The sequence below is a fragment of the Alexandromys fortis genome, unplaced genomic scaffold (genome assembly GCF_014885135.2).
Source record: "Alexandromys fortis isolate MF-2015 unplaced genomic scaffold, M_Fortis_MF-2015_v1.1 scaffold_124, whole genome shotgun sequence".
In the NCBI taxonomy this organism is placed as follows: domain Eukaryota; kingdom Metazoa; phylum Chordata; class Mammalia; order Rodentia; family Cricetidae; genus Alexandromys; species Alexandromys fortis.
Genome location: NW_026067995.1, coordinates 2,936,100 through 2,951,421, shown reverse-complemented (window position 1 = coordinate 2,951,421; position 15,322 = coordinate 2,936,100). Strand labels below are relative to the sequence as shown.

At 41.7% G+C, this 15,322-nt stretch overlaps 1 protein-coding gene across 2 annotated transcripts in view; it reads right to left on the bottom strand.

Annotated features, from left to right (window-relative positions):
• The window catches only part of Col24a1 (collagen type XXIV alpha 1 chain), a 234,275-nt gene that overhangs the window by 197,810 nt on the left and 21,143 nt on the right, over nucleotides 1-15,322 (bottom strand). For both annotated transcript variants that reach the window (XR_007595037.1, XM_050160215.1), the window contains 4 exons: nucleotides 12,979-13,032; nucleotides 10,488-10,541; nucleotides 8,079-8,132; nucleotides 4,955-5,008 (listed from right to left, as the gene is read on the bottom strand). Coding sequence is in view for 1 of the 2 variants with exons in the window: in XM_050160215.1 (XP_050016172.1) it covers nucleotides 4,955-5,008; nucleotides 8,079-8,132; nucleotides 10,488-10,541; nucleotides 12,979-13,032 (216 nt within the window). In the remaining variant the exon portion in view is untranslated. The remainder of the gene's footprint in view (nucleotides 1-4,954; nucleotides 5,009-8,078; nucleotides 8,133-10,487; nucleotides 10,542-12,978; nucleotides 13,033-15,322) is intronic.

Genomic DNA, 15,322 nt, shown 5'->3' with positions numbered 1-15,322 from the left:
AGATTGAAGGAAAAAAAGGAGAGAGGGGGAAGGGGAGGGAGAGGGACGGGAAGAGGGAAAAGGAGAGAGACAAGTAGAGAGAGAGAAAGAGAGAGAGAGTGCACAAAGGAATGTACATTAAATGTCAGAGAGAGAGAGAGAGAGAGAGAGAGAGAGAGAGAGAGAGAGAGAGGAGGGAGGGAGAACACAAAGGAATGTACATTAAATGTCCACAAGTTTGACCATAAGATTTGCTTGGCATTCAACCATCTCTACAAGGCCATCATATTACAGGACCTATTTTAGATTCTGTGTGATCCCTATTCCCCCTAAAGCTGCAAAGGGGAGTTGAACCTCTGACCTCCTTGTAACGGCCTATGACACCATCCTTTGCAATCAAAAGCACATAAGTGAAACAAGATGTTTTCCACTTCTGTTTTTGGTGTTGCTAGCATGAACAGAGCGAGCACAGTGGGTTCTGGCTCTAATCTTTTCAGTGACTCGTCCTATCCTGAGCCCCAGCGTCATCCTATGTAAAATGATAGCATTGAATTGGGTAATTACTAAATTGCAGTTGCTAGAATTCTGTGAGCACAAGAATTCGTCAGAGAGGACTTTGTTACTTTTGTAGAAATTTGGCTGATTTACGGATGAAAAGCAGATCTGAGACTCACTGCAGGCTTGAAGACACAGATCAAACTCGAGATGGATGTGCCCCAAAGCAAGCCTATCCTCAGGCTCCCAAGGTTGGTTCCCAACTCCATCAAAAGCAAAGACAGTTTGGAGATGAAAGGTCCCCACAGCTCTCAGGTGGACACAGTCCTCAGCTGGTGGCACTATTTTGGGGCAGTCTGGAGTAGGACATGGGGCCTAGCGGAGGAAGCAGGTGTGATTTAAGATTCTGTCAGGCCCCCAGTCTCTTCCAGTCTCTGCTTCCTGACCATGTGACAGAGGCACTTCCCTTCCATGTGCTCTCCACCACAGTGTCTGCTCGCCATGGGCTCGCAGAATGATACTGGGGTAAGCAGAATGGGAGGGGATAGGCTGGATACAGGCTGCTGTAATCTAGATAAAAGGTGTTTGTAATTAGAGACCCGAGGGGACTTAGAGCTGTCAGAGATGACAGGCTTCCTAGGAGCTTGAACTTCATTTAGACTCTGTTTCCATGCATTGGTGTGGTAGCTCAGTGCCTAGGCGGGTGTTCATTACGTGGTGTTTTGAATGAAGTGATGGAAAGATGCATAGAAAAACACTTGGGTGAAAGGGAGATTCTGCTTTTGAGTATTTCAAAACCAGCAGCATGTGAATTCTTAAATGAATATACTGATAAGAATAGAGCAAAAGCGTTCCTTAAGGAACTTGGTCAACAAGCAAATTTGACATCCCTATTTCAAAACTGATTAGAACATATTATAATAAATTAAAGAATCATCTTAAATTTGTTATGGTACAACATTTTTCATAGCAGAAATCCCAGTCATAAATAGGGCTTAGAATCTTTGTTATTCACAGAGATTTTAATTTTAGGTTTGTTTATTTTTATTAAATTTATCTACGTGAGTATGTGTGTGTGCACGCATGTGCCATGACATGTTATGGAGATTGGAGGACATGTCGCAGGAGCCACTTTTCTCCTTCTATCACGGAAGTCCCAGTGATAGAACTTAGGTTGTCCTGCTTGGTGGGTAGCGCCTCTAAGCACTGAGCCACCTGGCCAGCCCAAGACTTCAATTTTCAATGCTTCCTTGAAGAATAACACCGGGCTTTTGAATGGAAAAACTGTACTGAACTAACCACAGCAATGCCCAGTGACAGATGGCAGCTAATTCTGAGGATATAGATAGATATAACTGTGGAAGCCGAAATACCCGAAGTCAAATGAATTTAATGCCAGTGCTGAAACGTCGACAACCTAAGTCAGACTGAAGGAAGCACAGTTTTCAAAGCCTCGCTGCTGACAAGGCTTTGGTCACCCCTAGCTGCCACTCCAGCGAGTTCAGAGCCCAGTGGCCGTGCTCTCCAGTTCCCCGCGTGTGCAGCAAGGACACAGCGCAGACATGGAGACAGGGGTGGCGACACAGCTCGTAAGTAGCAGCTTTGGATTTAGAGGTTAGCACCACAGTGGGCTGGGAACCGAGCCAAGGCGAAACAGCTCTGCAGACTTTTATAGGGAGGATGGGCCCCTGAGAAATGATGTATGGAGTTGGCCATGGAGGGGCGGAAACCTTCACATTGTCTCCTCAGGCCCTGACACTTTGCCAGGCTAGATTCTTATTTAGATTCTTATTAACGTTCCCACTGAAATTCAGCGTGGCCATGGCTCCTCAGTGCTGCCTTGCTCCACACAGCTTTAGAGAGACTGGAAAGTCACAGCGGACTCCATGGAAGCAATCTCTCCCTTGCCTCCTTCACACAGGTGTTTACTGTGTGCTTTGCTGTGGACTTTAGTTTCCCCCCAAATAACCGAAGCGATTCTAATCTAATGAAACAGGCGTTCACGTTGGCTTCTATCATCTAAAACCCGGGAACGCCTTTTGATAGTCAGAAAAGGGTGTTTTAAATGCTTGCCGATTTTACAATTAACTGTCTGCATCCCTCATCCTCTTGACCCGAGGGAAGCTTTTCACTTGCTCATATGGCTGATGTTTTTACAAAGCAAAACAGGCGGCTTCCAATTTTAATATGGCAGCTGATGGGCTATTTATAAAGCAATTTAAAAAGCTCTCTTGAATCCAAGCTTGGACTCACAGCCCCTGTCTTCTGCCCAGCTCAGCATGCATTCTGGCTTCAATTGATCTGCTGTTTTGGCAAAAAAAAAAAAAAAAAAAAAAAAAAGAGTGAGTGGGAGTTGAAAATATACTTTAACTCGTAGGAGAGTACGAGTTACAAGCAGAAATCGTGTAGCAGAGGTGTCAGCAGAGGGGACGAACGCTGGGTAGAGAGGTGGGCGCTGTTTTAAAAAGAGAGGTAAGCGCAGCTGAAGGGAGACAGCCAATTAACATAGTTCTGTTGGAGAGTAGACAAGTACTTCAGCTGCCCCACGCTGCTATTTCTATCTCGGTAGTACTCAGACGTGTCAGAACTTTCCACATTAATCTTTATGCATCTCAACAGTTTCTGTGAGTTTCCTTCCAGTCATTATAGTTTTCAATATCACTTGAGTTTGGTTTATATTAGGAGAATTTTTAATATTTTCATATCCTTTCCAGAGAGAGAGAGGATAGTGAAGTCATGTCATCTGCCGTCCAAAACTCTCGTGAAAATCAGCACCACACATCCGTCCCATTCAGGCTGGGGGCAGCTAGAAATAGGGCAAACTGAATGCTTGCCTTGTTGACTCCCGTGGGAGGCCTCACCCCTTCTGCATGGAGATGGGGGGGGAGAGGATGGGGGAGGAGAGAGGGGAGAGGGAACAGGGGGAGAGGAGGGAGGGAAAACTGGTTGGTATGTAGAACATATAAATAAAAGAAACATGGCAAACTGAAACTCAAATACGGACTTGAATTATGAACTAGCTCACAGGAAATACCGTGAAAAGTGATCACAAACACAGTCATTTGTGTCAACCAGTCCAGGACTGAGTTCGAGATCACCAGTGTGTGACTTTGGGTGAATTATTTACCCAAGAATACATCAGTTAATTTGTGTATGGTCTATTCGGGATTACATACACTCCAGGGTTGTTTTAAAGAGTACCCAGTAAACTAGAACACTGCACATAATAAAATCGTTACTGTTGATATTAGCAGTGTTACCCAAGTAATGCCTAAGATGGTTCAAGTGATAGAAAGATGTAATTAGTTCATAGCAATCGAAACCTAATCACCTTATTTACATCTCGGTGTGAACATGTATATGGTTAAAAGCCCACAGGTCCTGTCTCCATAGGTTTTCTATCTTGATCCTGTTATAGCTCTTTGTGATGCTGAGCAAGTTTCTTAACCTCTCTGGGCCAATCTTAGCTTCCTCACTTAGAGAAACTTAAGTACTGACTTGATCTTGGGAATTCATCTACCACTCTAGGGGCGGGCTGTAAGAATGAAGGAATACAGGTGTATAAGACACTGCTAGTACAAGTCTCCATTCTAGATTCTTCTAGCACAGGCTCTATTTGTAGGAACCAATTCTTTGAATTAACTGGCACAAAAAAAAAACCTTAAATTGAATTAAGGAGCTCAACGTTAAAAAAGGTCATTATTATCTGAACATTCTACCAAATAGCATCTGCCTTTTATCCTTCCATACAGGAGGGGCAGTAAAGTATACCAAACTCATTTCGAATGTAGATTACACCTCATATAAAATGCATATAGATAGACAGTCGGATAGAAAGTTGTCTCAGTCCAGCCTTGCCCCTCCCATCTGATGCTCTGCCTCACTACAAAGGAGGAAGAGCAGAGCCAGCTGCCCAAGGATGGAAATCTGTGTACTGTGAGCCACATTAAATCCTTCCTCCTTTGAAACTGTTTCTCTCAGTATGTGTCACAGCAACAGAAAGTCTGACCAGCAAATGGCTCCTCAGGCTCATGTTTACAGACACATTGTGGCAGTCACTGCATCCTCCTAAGTGGGAATCCTTAAGAGAAACCCAAGGGTATGACTGATAGGCATCTCATTTGGGCATAAATGCTATAAGCAGACAGAAGAGCCTCAGAATGAAGATGCTGGGTTAATATACCTTAAAAGAGGGAGGGTGTCGATACCCTGTTTGTGACGTTGCCTTTGTCCTACATGGGAATTTGCTCTCCATCACTAAACTCCAGGGTCCTTTACTTTTCCTAAGATCTCGTCTTTAACGGATATTAAGTTTCTGGATTATCATGGCTAAACTCTGATTAGTTTTCTTTTGCTGAGCAAAGAGATCTGAGGCTTTGTTGTGAGGCTCAACTCCGGAGTGGGACTGTAGTCACAGAAGCTCTCTGAAATCCATCTGGCATTCAATTACGTCAGAGAAAAACAGCTAAACTCCTCTTACCTTTTCACCTTGTAAACCAGGGGGGCCCACTAATCCCAAAACACCATGGTCACCCTGTAAACAGAACACAGAGGTTTAATACCATGAAAGAAAAGAGAGAACGAAAGCTTCAGTTTGAGAGAACAAGCCTTGCGCATGCACCGCTGATCTTGACAGTCTGCCCTGAGTGCCATCTGGTTCTCTCTCAACCCTTCCCAGCGTTCTTTCTGTCTTCAGCATCTTTCCCCCAAACCCGGGGCTTCCTAACCCCTTCCAGTACTGACTACCTTATATTTTTCCATTTACATACTTGTATTCCCTTTTCTGTGTTGTTCTATTCTCTAGGAATCCCTCTTACCAACAGTTTACAGTGTCTAAAGGAGTTTCCTTAGACATCCCACAGAAACTTAGGTAGAGGGATTCCAAGTTCATGGTGTACCTGGGCTACAGAGAGTGTTAAAGGCTGTCTGGGCAACTTAATGAAATATGACCCCTCAAAGTAAAACTGGGGGTGGAGAGGCTGGGATGATGCTCAGTGGTTGAATTGTTTGCTACACATGCGTGAGGATCCAATTTAGAAGCTCCAAAGCCCAAGTGAAGTCAAAACTGGCTGTAGTAGGTCACCGCTGTCACCCCATTGCTCCTCTGGCAGGATGGGAGGCAGACGGAAGAGAGTCCCTGAAAGCTTGTGGCTCAGCCAGCCTGGGTTATGCAGTGGTGAACAACAAAGAGACCCTGTCTCCAACACAATGGAAGATAATACTCAACAGTAACAGTCAAGGTTGTTGTTTGAATTTCACACATATGCTATGGCATGGGAATGCTCCTTACACACATGTACACACACCATACACATACCCATACATGGTACACACATGCACACACACCATATACCATATAATATCCACACATGATATATATATGAATATATATGTATATATATATACAGACACACCATACACATACCCACACATAGTACACACACACCATATGCATACCCATACATGGTACACACATGCACACACACCATACACCATATATCCACACATGATATATATGTATATATGTACATATATATACAGACACACCATACACATACCCATACATGGTATGTACACACACACCATACACATACCCACACATAGTGTACACACACACACACACACCATATACATACTTACATATAGTACAGACACACCCACTGAAAGGAGAGTTCTGGAATCATAGTTTAGTGTACAGTACTTGCCCTGGTTAGCGTTTGCACTGAGAAGGACAAGAAGCAGAGAAATGTGTCTGTCATTTTAAAACCATAGGTTTCACATAATGATCAATGGCAGAATGATATTAAATTTTGTATCTAACTGCATTTCTTATATACAATATCATCCATGGTTAGAACATCAATAAGTCAAAAGAGAAAATACTTCAACTGGAAACATCATTTAAGTTTTTACTCCATACTGAGCCACCCTATATTTTGTACAAAAAATCATAGAGGAAGATAAAACCAAGCATTTGATACGGATGCTTATGTTTAATCTGAACTCTCTATTTTGAAGTCACCAAACAGAGTTGACCTCTAATTCCAACATTTAATAAGAGAGCAAACATGCTATATTTAGGCACTTTAAAAGATGGCATTTGTATTTCTCAGATTTCCTGGTATTTTTCCTCATAATTATGACCACATCAATGAAGATATTGTCTTTCTGGAAATAGACTTTGATTCCCTTATTGTGTTTTGCAGCATCTCTAAACTTAGTTCCATAACAGAAAAAAAAATTACTAAAAGTTTAGATATTTTTGAGGATTCTTGGCGAGGCTTTAAGTTTTATAAAAGTTTCTTTAAGTCAATTATGAGGTCAGATTTGAACCCAGCAATCACTGGAATTGTTTGGAGATTTTTGACTTGTGATTCTATATCAATATAAACAAAACTTCTTATACTTGTATCATATCAAGAGCTTTCCAAATATCTTCCTATGGATCGTGCTAGCCTTTTAGATGATAGCCTTTATCCCAGATAAAGCAGTGGTTCTCAATCTGGGGATCACAACCTCTTTGGGGTTGAATGACTCTTTCACATGGGGTCATCTAAAACCATTGGAAAATGCATGCTTGCAGTACAATTCATAACAATAACAAAAGCACAGTTATTGAAGTAGCGAGAAAAATAATTTTATGGTGGGGAACATGAGGAACTGTGTTAAAAGGTTGCAGCTTTAGGAAGACTGAGAACCACTTGATGTACAGGATTTATAACATTCCTAAAATATACGACTTTGTATTTAGGCATTACATGCTCACATATATTAACAGTAAAACCTTTGAGGTTAATGACAAGTCCTGGGCCAGATATGGAGGGAGAACTGCCTGTGAGTTCAGTACTTGGGGAGCAGAGATAGGAGTCAGTGTTATTTTTAGATGCACAGAGATTTCAAGGCCAGCCTGACTTACATGAGACATCATCTCAAGAGAACAAACACAAACAAAAAAAACCACATTCTATTCCAATTTTAGCACATTCACCCCGTCTGATGCAACATCAGTCCACAGCAGACACTCAGTAACCATACTGGGAAGACAGATCATCCAGTGAAGATGAACATAATATACTTAATTCTTCAAATAGTTCTTTGTTTGTTAAACTTCAGCAGTTTTCTGCTATCTTCTCTGGCCGTGTAATTTAAAAAGAGAAAAATAATATATTTATTTGTGTGTATGTGTATGGGGTGTGTTTGTATGCGTGTGCGTACCCACGTGTGCATGCGCACATGTGCACATGTGTGCACCTGCTTGAGTGACCTCGTTCACATATGCACATATGGAGGCCAGAGGTAGTGTTGGGATTCTCTCCTGTAACGGTTTGCCATTCATTTGGATGCGGGGTCCCTAACGAAACCTGGAATTTGGGGCAAGCCCCTAAGATTTGCCTTTCTTGCCTCGCAGCACTTAAGTTATAGACCCTAGCACTGTCCACCATATTAGTTTATAAAAAATACTTGCTAGGGAGCCAAACCCAGGTCCTCAGGAAGGTGCAGCAAGCATTTTACCGGCTATGCCATCTTCCCAGGCCCCTAGAAACTTTTGTTTGTCAATATTAAAAATAAATAAAACTATTTTTATTTCATTGAAAATTAATTACCTTTTCTCCAGAAGCAGCTTGGCCAGGCGAAAACCCAGGATCTCCTTTGGGGCCCTGGATATAAAAGAGACTTCGTGAAGCATGAGTTACGTGGTGAGGGCTACCGGGTTCAGTCACATGTCCACAGACACTATACATAGTGTAGGATATTAAATAACGTCATTATGCGTCTGTGAATTCGCAACACCTGTGGTTTTCACCACACGGCCAGGACTGCGCCCGTCAGGGTTTCATCATGAACGGAGCAAGGACCCTGCTGGAGGAGTTAACGGCAGCTAATGGCTTTCTTCATTTTCTCAATGATGCAGCCGTGGATAAGTTCCTCAGGCACCAGTAAGCAGTGTCCAGCTCAGGCATGAAAGGAACTCTAATTAGCCTCAGTGGCTCACAAACAAAGAGAAGACCTGAAGTCGGAGGGCGACTGCCATTGGGGGAGGGAAGAGGATGAAGAGGGCACTTGGGTACGGAAAGGACTAAAACCTGTTAAATTCATGTGAAAAACTGTTAATAAAAAATAGAGAAGAACAACTTTGAGCTAGACATGGGTTGTTTCCTTTTTAGTGTGTTTTTCAGTATTGTCTGTGAAAGCTGCAATCTCTAATAACATCGCAAGTACAGCTGAATTTTAAAACAATAAACATTAAGCAATATTATTAAAGCAATTTTCTTCGCAGAATAGTGAAGTTTACACTACCTTTGCTACTTTTGAGACACAATGAACTTTTGTTATTGTTAGCTAAATATATTATTCCACTATTAACAATTATTTCACATGAATAATAATGCTATTATTCTGGCATTGGAGTGATGATAGTTTAATAAGAGAAAATTGCTCATCCACAAACCTTAACATTTCATTACCATTCTCAGCTAAGACAAATAAGTCTCTATTCTTAGAGAATGGTAAATACTATTTTCACTGTGTATGAAAGAGAGAAGTAACTGCATCTTCTCTCATGGGTGTATGGATACTTCTAAACAGCTCACAAGCTGACCAACTGAGGAGGGATGACCCGAGGAGAAGCCCCACATGATGCTCAGTATTTTCTTTTGACCAATTACAAATTTAGAAGAGAATTATTAATACAACTAAGAACGCTGTGTCCTTCAGTCAAAGAAGCTTTTTGAGAGAAGCTTGTTTTCTAGTTGTCTGTTCAGAACCACCACCGTTTCTAGCAATGATGCTACAATGGTTACGAGACTTTTGACCTAAGAAATTGGTTTATGGTATTTTAAGAGTTAAGAACTCAACTCATTAAATAACAGGAATAATGATAAAAATTATAATCGGGGCATAGAGGAAAGTGTAGTCACCCCCAGTACTTAGGAAGCTGAGGTAAGAAAAACTATTGAGTCCAGGAGTTTAAAACTAGCCATGTTGACACAGCAGGACCCTTATCTCAACAAAATAAAGCCTAAAATACCTTTAGACTAGCTGACATTATCTGCTGTTGGAATCCCGTGTCTGTACTACGCGCTATACGGTATTACACCTGTAGCTCCCGTGCCACTACAGGCCATATGCAAGCCAGGAGCTGGGCTAAGAGACCCAAAAACACAGACAGACACACAGAGAAACACAGAGACCTGGGTCACTCTTGATACAAGAGTGCCAAGCTTAGTGTGCTCAGGGGCAACTTATACAGTGCTCTGGCCACGCCCCAGCTCTCGGGATCTTTCAGCTGCAGACCCACGAGCCTGCCATTAGGGTCTCGTGCTCAGAGCAGCTGCAGGCTGCTCAGAGCAGAGGAAAACAAGTTGTTTTGCTCAGAGCAGCTGCAAACATAGGAAAAACAGCCACTCACAGCGAATTCAGGGTCTGGGAGTTCACAGCCCCCAATAGCTCCCCCAACAGTCTATATAAAGGGAGCAATAAAATCTAGATTTTATTTGCTTTCTATTGCTGCGATAAAAAATATTGACCAAAAACATCTAGGGGAAGGAAGGGTTTATTTGGCTTACACCTTCCAATCCCAAGGCAGGAATTCAAGCAGGGCAGGTGCCTGGAGGCATGAACTAAAACAAAGGCTATAGAAGGATTCTTCTGCTCACTGGATTGCTCCACATGGCTCACCTGGCTTGCTTTTTTTATGATGCTCAGGAACACCTGCCCAGACAACCTTGTTAAAGAGCCATGATCTAGGACTGTCAGAGACTTTCTATGCCCCAAGTCTAGCCTGTAAAGCAGGAAACTATTTTTTTTTTTTTCGAGACAGGGTTTCTCTGTGTAGCTTTGGAGTCTGTCATGGAACTCGCTCTGTAGAGCAGGCTGGCCTCGAACTCACAGAGATCCACTTGCCTCTGCCTCCCGAATGCTAGAATTAAAGTTGTATGCCACCACCGCCCGACCAGAGAATATTCTTTTAAGATGTCAAGAAAATGGCGTGCTGCTCACTAGGAATTTCTCACCTTTGGACCTGGCAATCCAGGTAACCCAGGATTTCCATGTGGTCCCGGAATGCCCTGTAAATAAAAAAAAGTCTCATTATTCTAAGAACAGATAAATTATAGGGCTTCTGTTGACAGTCATAAAACCATTACATAATATAGTCTCATTAAAATAAATGCTAAACGTAAAACAAAAACCATTTTCAAAGCTATGCCTTCTGCCACCTTTGATATTCCGGCCCTGGAGAGAATAGCTGTGTTACTCAGACAGTAGGACAGTGGAGTTCATCTCTCACAACAAATGCTGCCTCGAGGTGGCATTATCCACCACCCCGGTCCAGAGCACAGAGCTTACTGCTCCTTCTAAGGTTTGTGAAGAGTCAGAACCCAACAATGTGTGATCCTTCGGCATCTGTACTCTTCGACCTGTGCATCCGTTTATACAGCCAAGATTTGCATCTCACTTCACTAACTCTGCCTTGTCTATCCAGGTGCTTTCTCAAACCTCAGTTTGCTTCTACCTCACTTTTAAAAGCTTGGCCTCGTCATCGTGAGGTAACCCCTCTCTCCGGACAGCTGCTTTGGAAACTCCGGAATGTGAGATTCATAGTATGTTGCTTCCAGGTATTGTATGCTGTTTTAATCTGTTATGTAAATATTGTGTTATTGTTTCAACTACATCATGATTTGCGATATTTAGTTCCAGGATTAAAATATTTTTACAAAGAAACTCTGTATCGTACTAGTCTAGTATTCCGTCAGCCACTTGAATATTTGTCTATTTGATTGTACGTTGCTGATGAATTATTATCATCTGGATTTAAAAATCAATTCTCTTTCCTGAGAACCTAGTTTGTACCTTGAACTATGATCATACTTGACAATTTTCATTACTAACTCATACAACAACCCTGCAAGAAAGCTACTTTATTCTGACTCAAAAAAATGAGAAAAATTAAGATCACACACCAATGAGCACAGACACTGAGACATTCTCCTGAAACCCTCCAGGTCTGCAGGTGCCTGATGGGTTTTGTACTCCTGCCTCTGTGGTCTCTAAGCTCACATCTTAACATAGAACATAACTCAGCAATTACTTGTCTCTTCAGGAAAAATTGCCTTGGGGAACTCAACAATGTTGACACTGAAAATATATCTAGCAAGAATAAAACTAAGGGAAAACTATTACAGTCCATGACATTGGTAACTTTAAGAAAGGGAGGTGGGAAGATCTAGGAGTTTAATGAATAAGTTGTTGCTGTAGACTTCGGGGTAATGGGTTTAACCCTATTTCACAGAATTCAGCAGTGTAACCATGAGCCAACACTTTAGGAAAAAAGGTGTATCAACTAAAGTTCGGGATTTTTCAAAGAGGGTTGACTTGTTGACTGTGACCACATAGGACCAAATTTAGGGAGGGAGAATTTGCAAAGCTGCAACTTTCAAGTTAGAGAATCGATTATAGGGAATGAAATTAGGAATGCACCCAAAATAACTGGTCCCAAGAAGCAGACTGTTCTTGCCTTAGGAGCTAGCAGGTTGGGCGAATAGAGGGGTGGACATTAGAGACAGGACCCCATGCGTCTTTGAGATTCAGAGCCTGAAGGTCATCCCGTCAGAAAATAACAGTTTTGGAGTAATGAGGGAATAGAATCAGTGCAAAGAAGGCGAGAGAAGAAAGGCAGGTCCCCAAAGTCTCTGCACAGAAGGTGGAAGGAGGAGCGTGATGGGCTGATGAGTGGGAGAATCGAGAATAGATGATGACGTAGGAGACTCTGATAGACTATCGACCCCAGAGCTTCAGAAAATGCTAAGCAGAACTAAAGCACACTGGGAATTTATCTTCGCCTGCAGATGCACAGTCGTTTGGTAGGAATATAGAGAGCACAAGGCAATATTTTACAGCGACTTGGCTTTATATTCTTGGTATGATTTAAGTAAGGGTGCAAAGAAAGTCCGTTACATTAGAGCCCTTTGCATCTGTCTTTATAGCACACAATTCTTTTTCAGTTTATTCAAGAAAGACTTTCTTCAGCAAAAATCTACATTTATTTCTCTAGGTTGAGAGAAACTAACAGAGCAATAAATCTTTCGTGGGATCCATTTATGTGAGAAAATACTGCTGATCCATAGGCAGCTTTTTTCCTACATAATTCTTTTCTCTAGTTGATGACTCTGGTATTTCCTACTATACAGTCTAGGAATGCACTATTTTAAGGCAGTCTGACCCAAACAAACTTGACCTTAGAACATTGGCATCACTTTATAACTAAGAATAATGTGAGGGGCTAATCAACCAGCCACAGCTCTCCAAAGTTGACCCTATTCCCTGGACATTTTCACAGGGCGTTCTTTGGCTGCCTAAACCCACACAAACCAGGCTGCACTGCAGGAGCTAAGTGTGAAGAGACATTTCCAGAGGATGCCCGTACTGTCCAGGATTAGGAAAAAACAAAGACCCTAGCATATTACACTTCTATCTGATAACATGACTCGAAGTTCGTCTACTCACCCGCGGGCCTCTCTTGCCTGATGGACCAGGGATACCCATGGGACCAGGCGGACCCTTAGGAAGAAAACATCAAGGTATTAGGCAGGATAAATAGTAATCATGTCTTTCTCACAAATATCTGTCCTATGTCTGCTCTACAATAACTCCCCCCCCACACACACACATTCCCTGTTCCCAGCTGACAGTGGTTTTAAAGCGACATTAACTTCTAACCCACAGCAACATGGATGAGGTGAAACCCTACCACTTCTCCTCTTTAATCTGGCTAGAAATGGCAGCGGGAAGTCATCGGCTTACAACTACAGCCACATTATCTGGTTTCTACAGAGAGCAGAACTAGTAGTTTTGTGAGTGATTTTTACTCACAATTTTTTTTTTTACTAAATTTGTTTTATTATGGAAGGAGAAATTCAACTTAGATCTGGCACTCATGTGCAGGTTTTTTTTTTCTTTAACACACTTCAAAAAGAGCATTTCAACCTCGAGAAATGGAAGGACTAAGCATTTCGTGTTTCCGTAAAAGAATTATACCAAGGATCTTCATGAGGTGCTAACCTGTTATGCTGAGATATTTCTTATAAAGACATAATAAACCTGTCTCATAGCAAATGTGGCATACCAGGAGCTCACTAATAAAGCTAAACGACTTATAAAGGAAAAATGAAGGGACTAGAAAGCTAACTCAGGGATTAAGAGCACTGGCTGCTCTTGCAGAGGACCTGGGTTCAGTCTCTAGTATCGTTATGGTAGCTCACAGGCGTCTATAACCTCAGTTCCAGGGGATCCAATGCCCTCTTCTGGTTTCTGCAAGCATGGGGCGTTCATGCAGTGCAGTTATGTAAATGAAGGCAAAACATTTAGACACAGAAAATGAAAATCAATATTAAATTAAAAGGATGAAAAGATAACCCTCAGTATGGGAAAATATTTACAAACCATTCCTCAGACAAATTAGTAATAGAATATATCAGAACTTTGAAAACCTCACAGCAAAATAATCTCTGCACACGGACAAATTATCGACATGAACATTAGTTGATTAAGATATACAAGTATCTAATAAGCATGTAAAAAACTGTTCAGTTTACCTAGTTAAATGCAATTAAAACTGTAATGAGATACCACCTCTCCTCAGTTATCTTTCCAAAAGCAAAATAAAAATAAAGTAAAATAACAAAGACAGCAAGAATGAAGAGAATCTCATAAACTCTTGTTGGTGGGGATGTAAATTAGTTGGTCAGTTACAGAAAGCAGTCTGGACATACCACAAAACCTAAAAATAGATCGACCTCACCATCCACTATCATACATACATACATACAGATATATATGACTCAAGTCGGCACAGGAGACAGAAACCTGCACCTCCATGTTTATCGGGGCTCTACCAGCAGCTGCCAAGTGAGGGCATCAACCAGGAGATGATTAGGTAACAAAATATGCTATGTCTCACAGGCAAGGATAGCATACCAAGGATGGAAGTGGAAGACACAGAAACGTACCATATAGTCTCATGCAAGCATAGAAGATAATATTATAAGTATAGCTGACACAAACATGTACATTTATTATGTGTCTATAAAATAACAAATTAAAAAGTCTACTATAGAAGAACTGTATAGGGATGAAGTCAGAAAAAAAATGCTATCACCCAACACTGTGAAACTGGCCAGTCCACTGGGTTTACGTAGACAGACCAGGGAGTAAAACAGCGTCTTCAGGTTCGTGGAAATCTGTCACCAGTCATTCTCCTGCTAGCGCTCTGTAATCTTCCATCCCCCGCCCTGTTCTGGACTCTCCAAGCTCAGCTGTGGTCTTCTCATCAGAAGAACCTCCAGTCTGTTCTCAACTTCTTGGTAACTCTTAGCAATGCCAATCAACTTCTTCCCCCCAAATAATCTCTTTTGTTCCTGGCTTTTGTAAAAGCACGATATTTTTCTCTGCCATCATTTCAGCTATTCTGATTTCTTCTTTGAACACCAGCAGGCGAAGCTCCCCCCTGCTTTGGTTCCCGGCCCTCTTGCAGAGCTTTCCTTGTAAATATCGCACAACCTTATCATTTCAACTGCAGCACTGACAAGGAAGACTCTCGGATTTGTACCCCAGCCTTCACTTTGCTTCTCCAACTCTTTCAACTGAATGACGTTGCCTTTCTTCTTATCAACCATCTGCTGCTGCTGATAAATGGATGGATTTGCACCATTCCTTTCAGTATTGTTATTGCTACTCTCTGACTATCTGACAACAGTCTCTGATTTATATTTTTTTTAACCTGGACTCCATATCCACTTAACCTGCAAGATCTATTATATATCTTCCTTCAAAACATTTCTCGAAAAAAAAA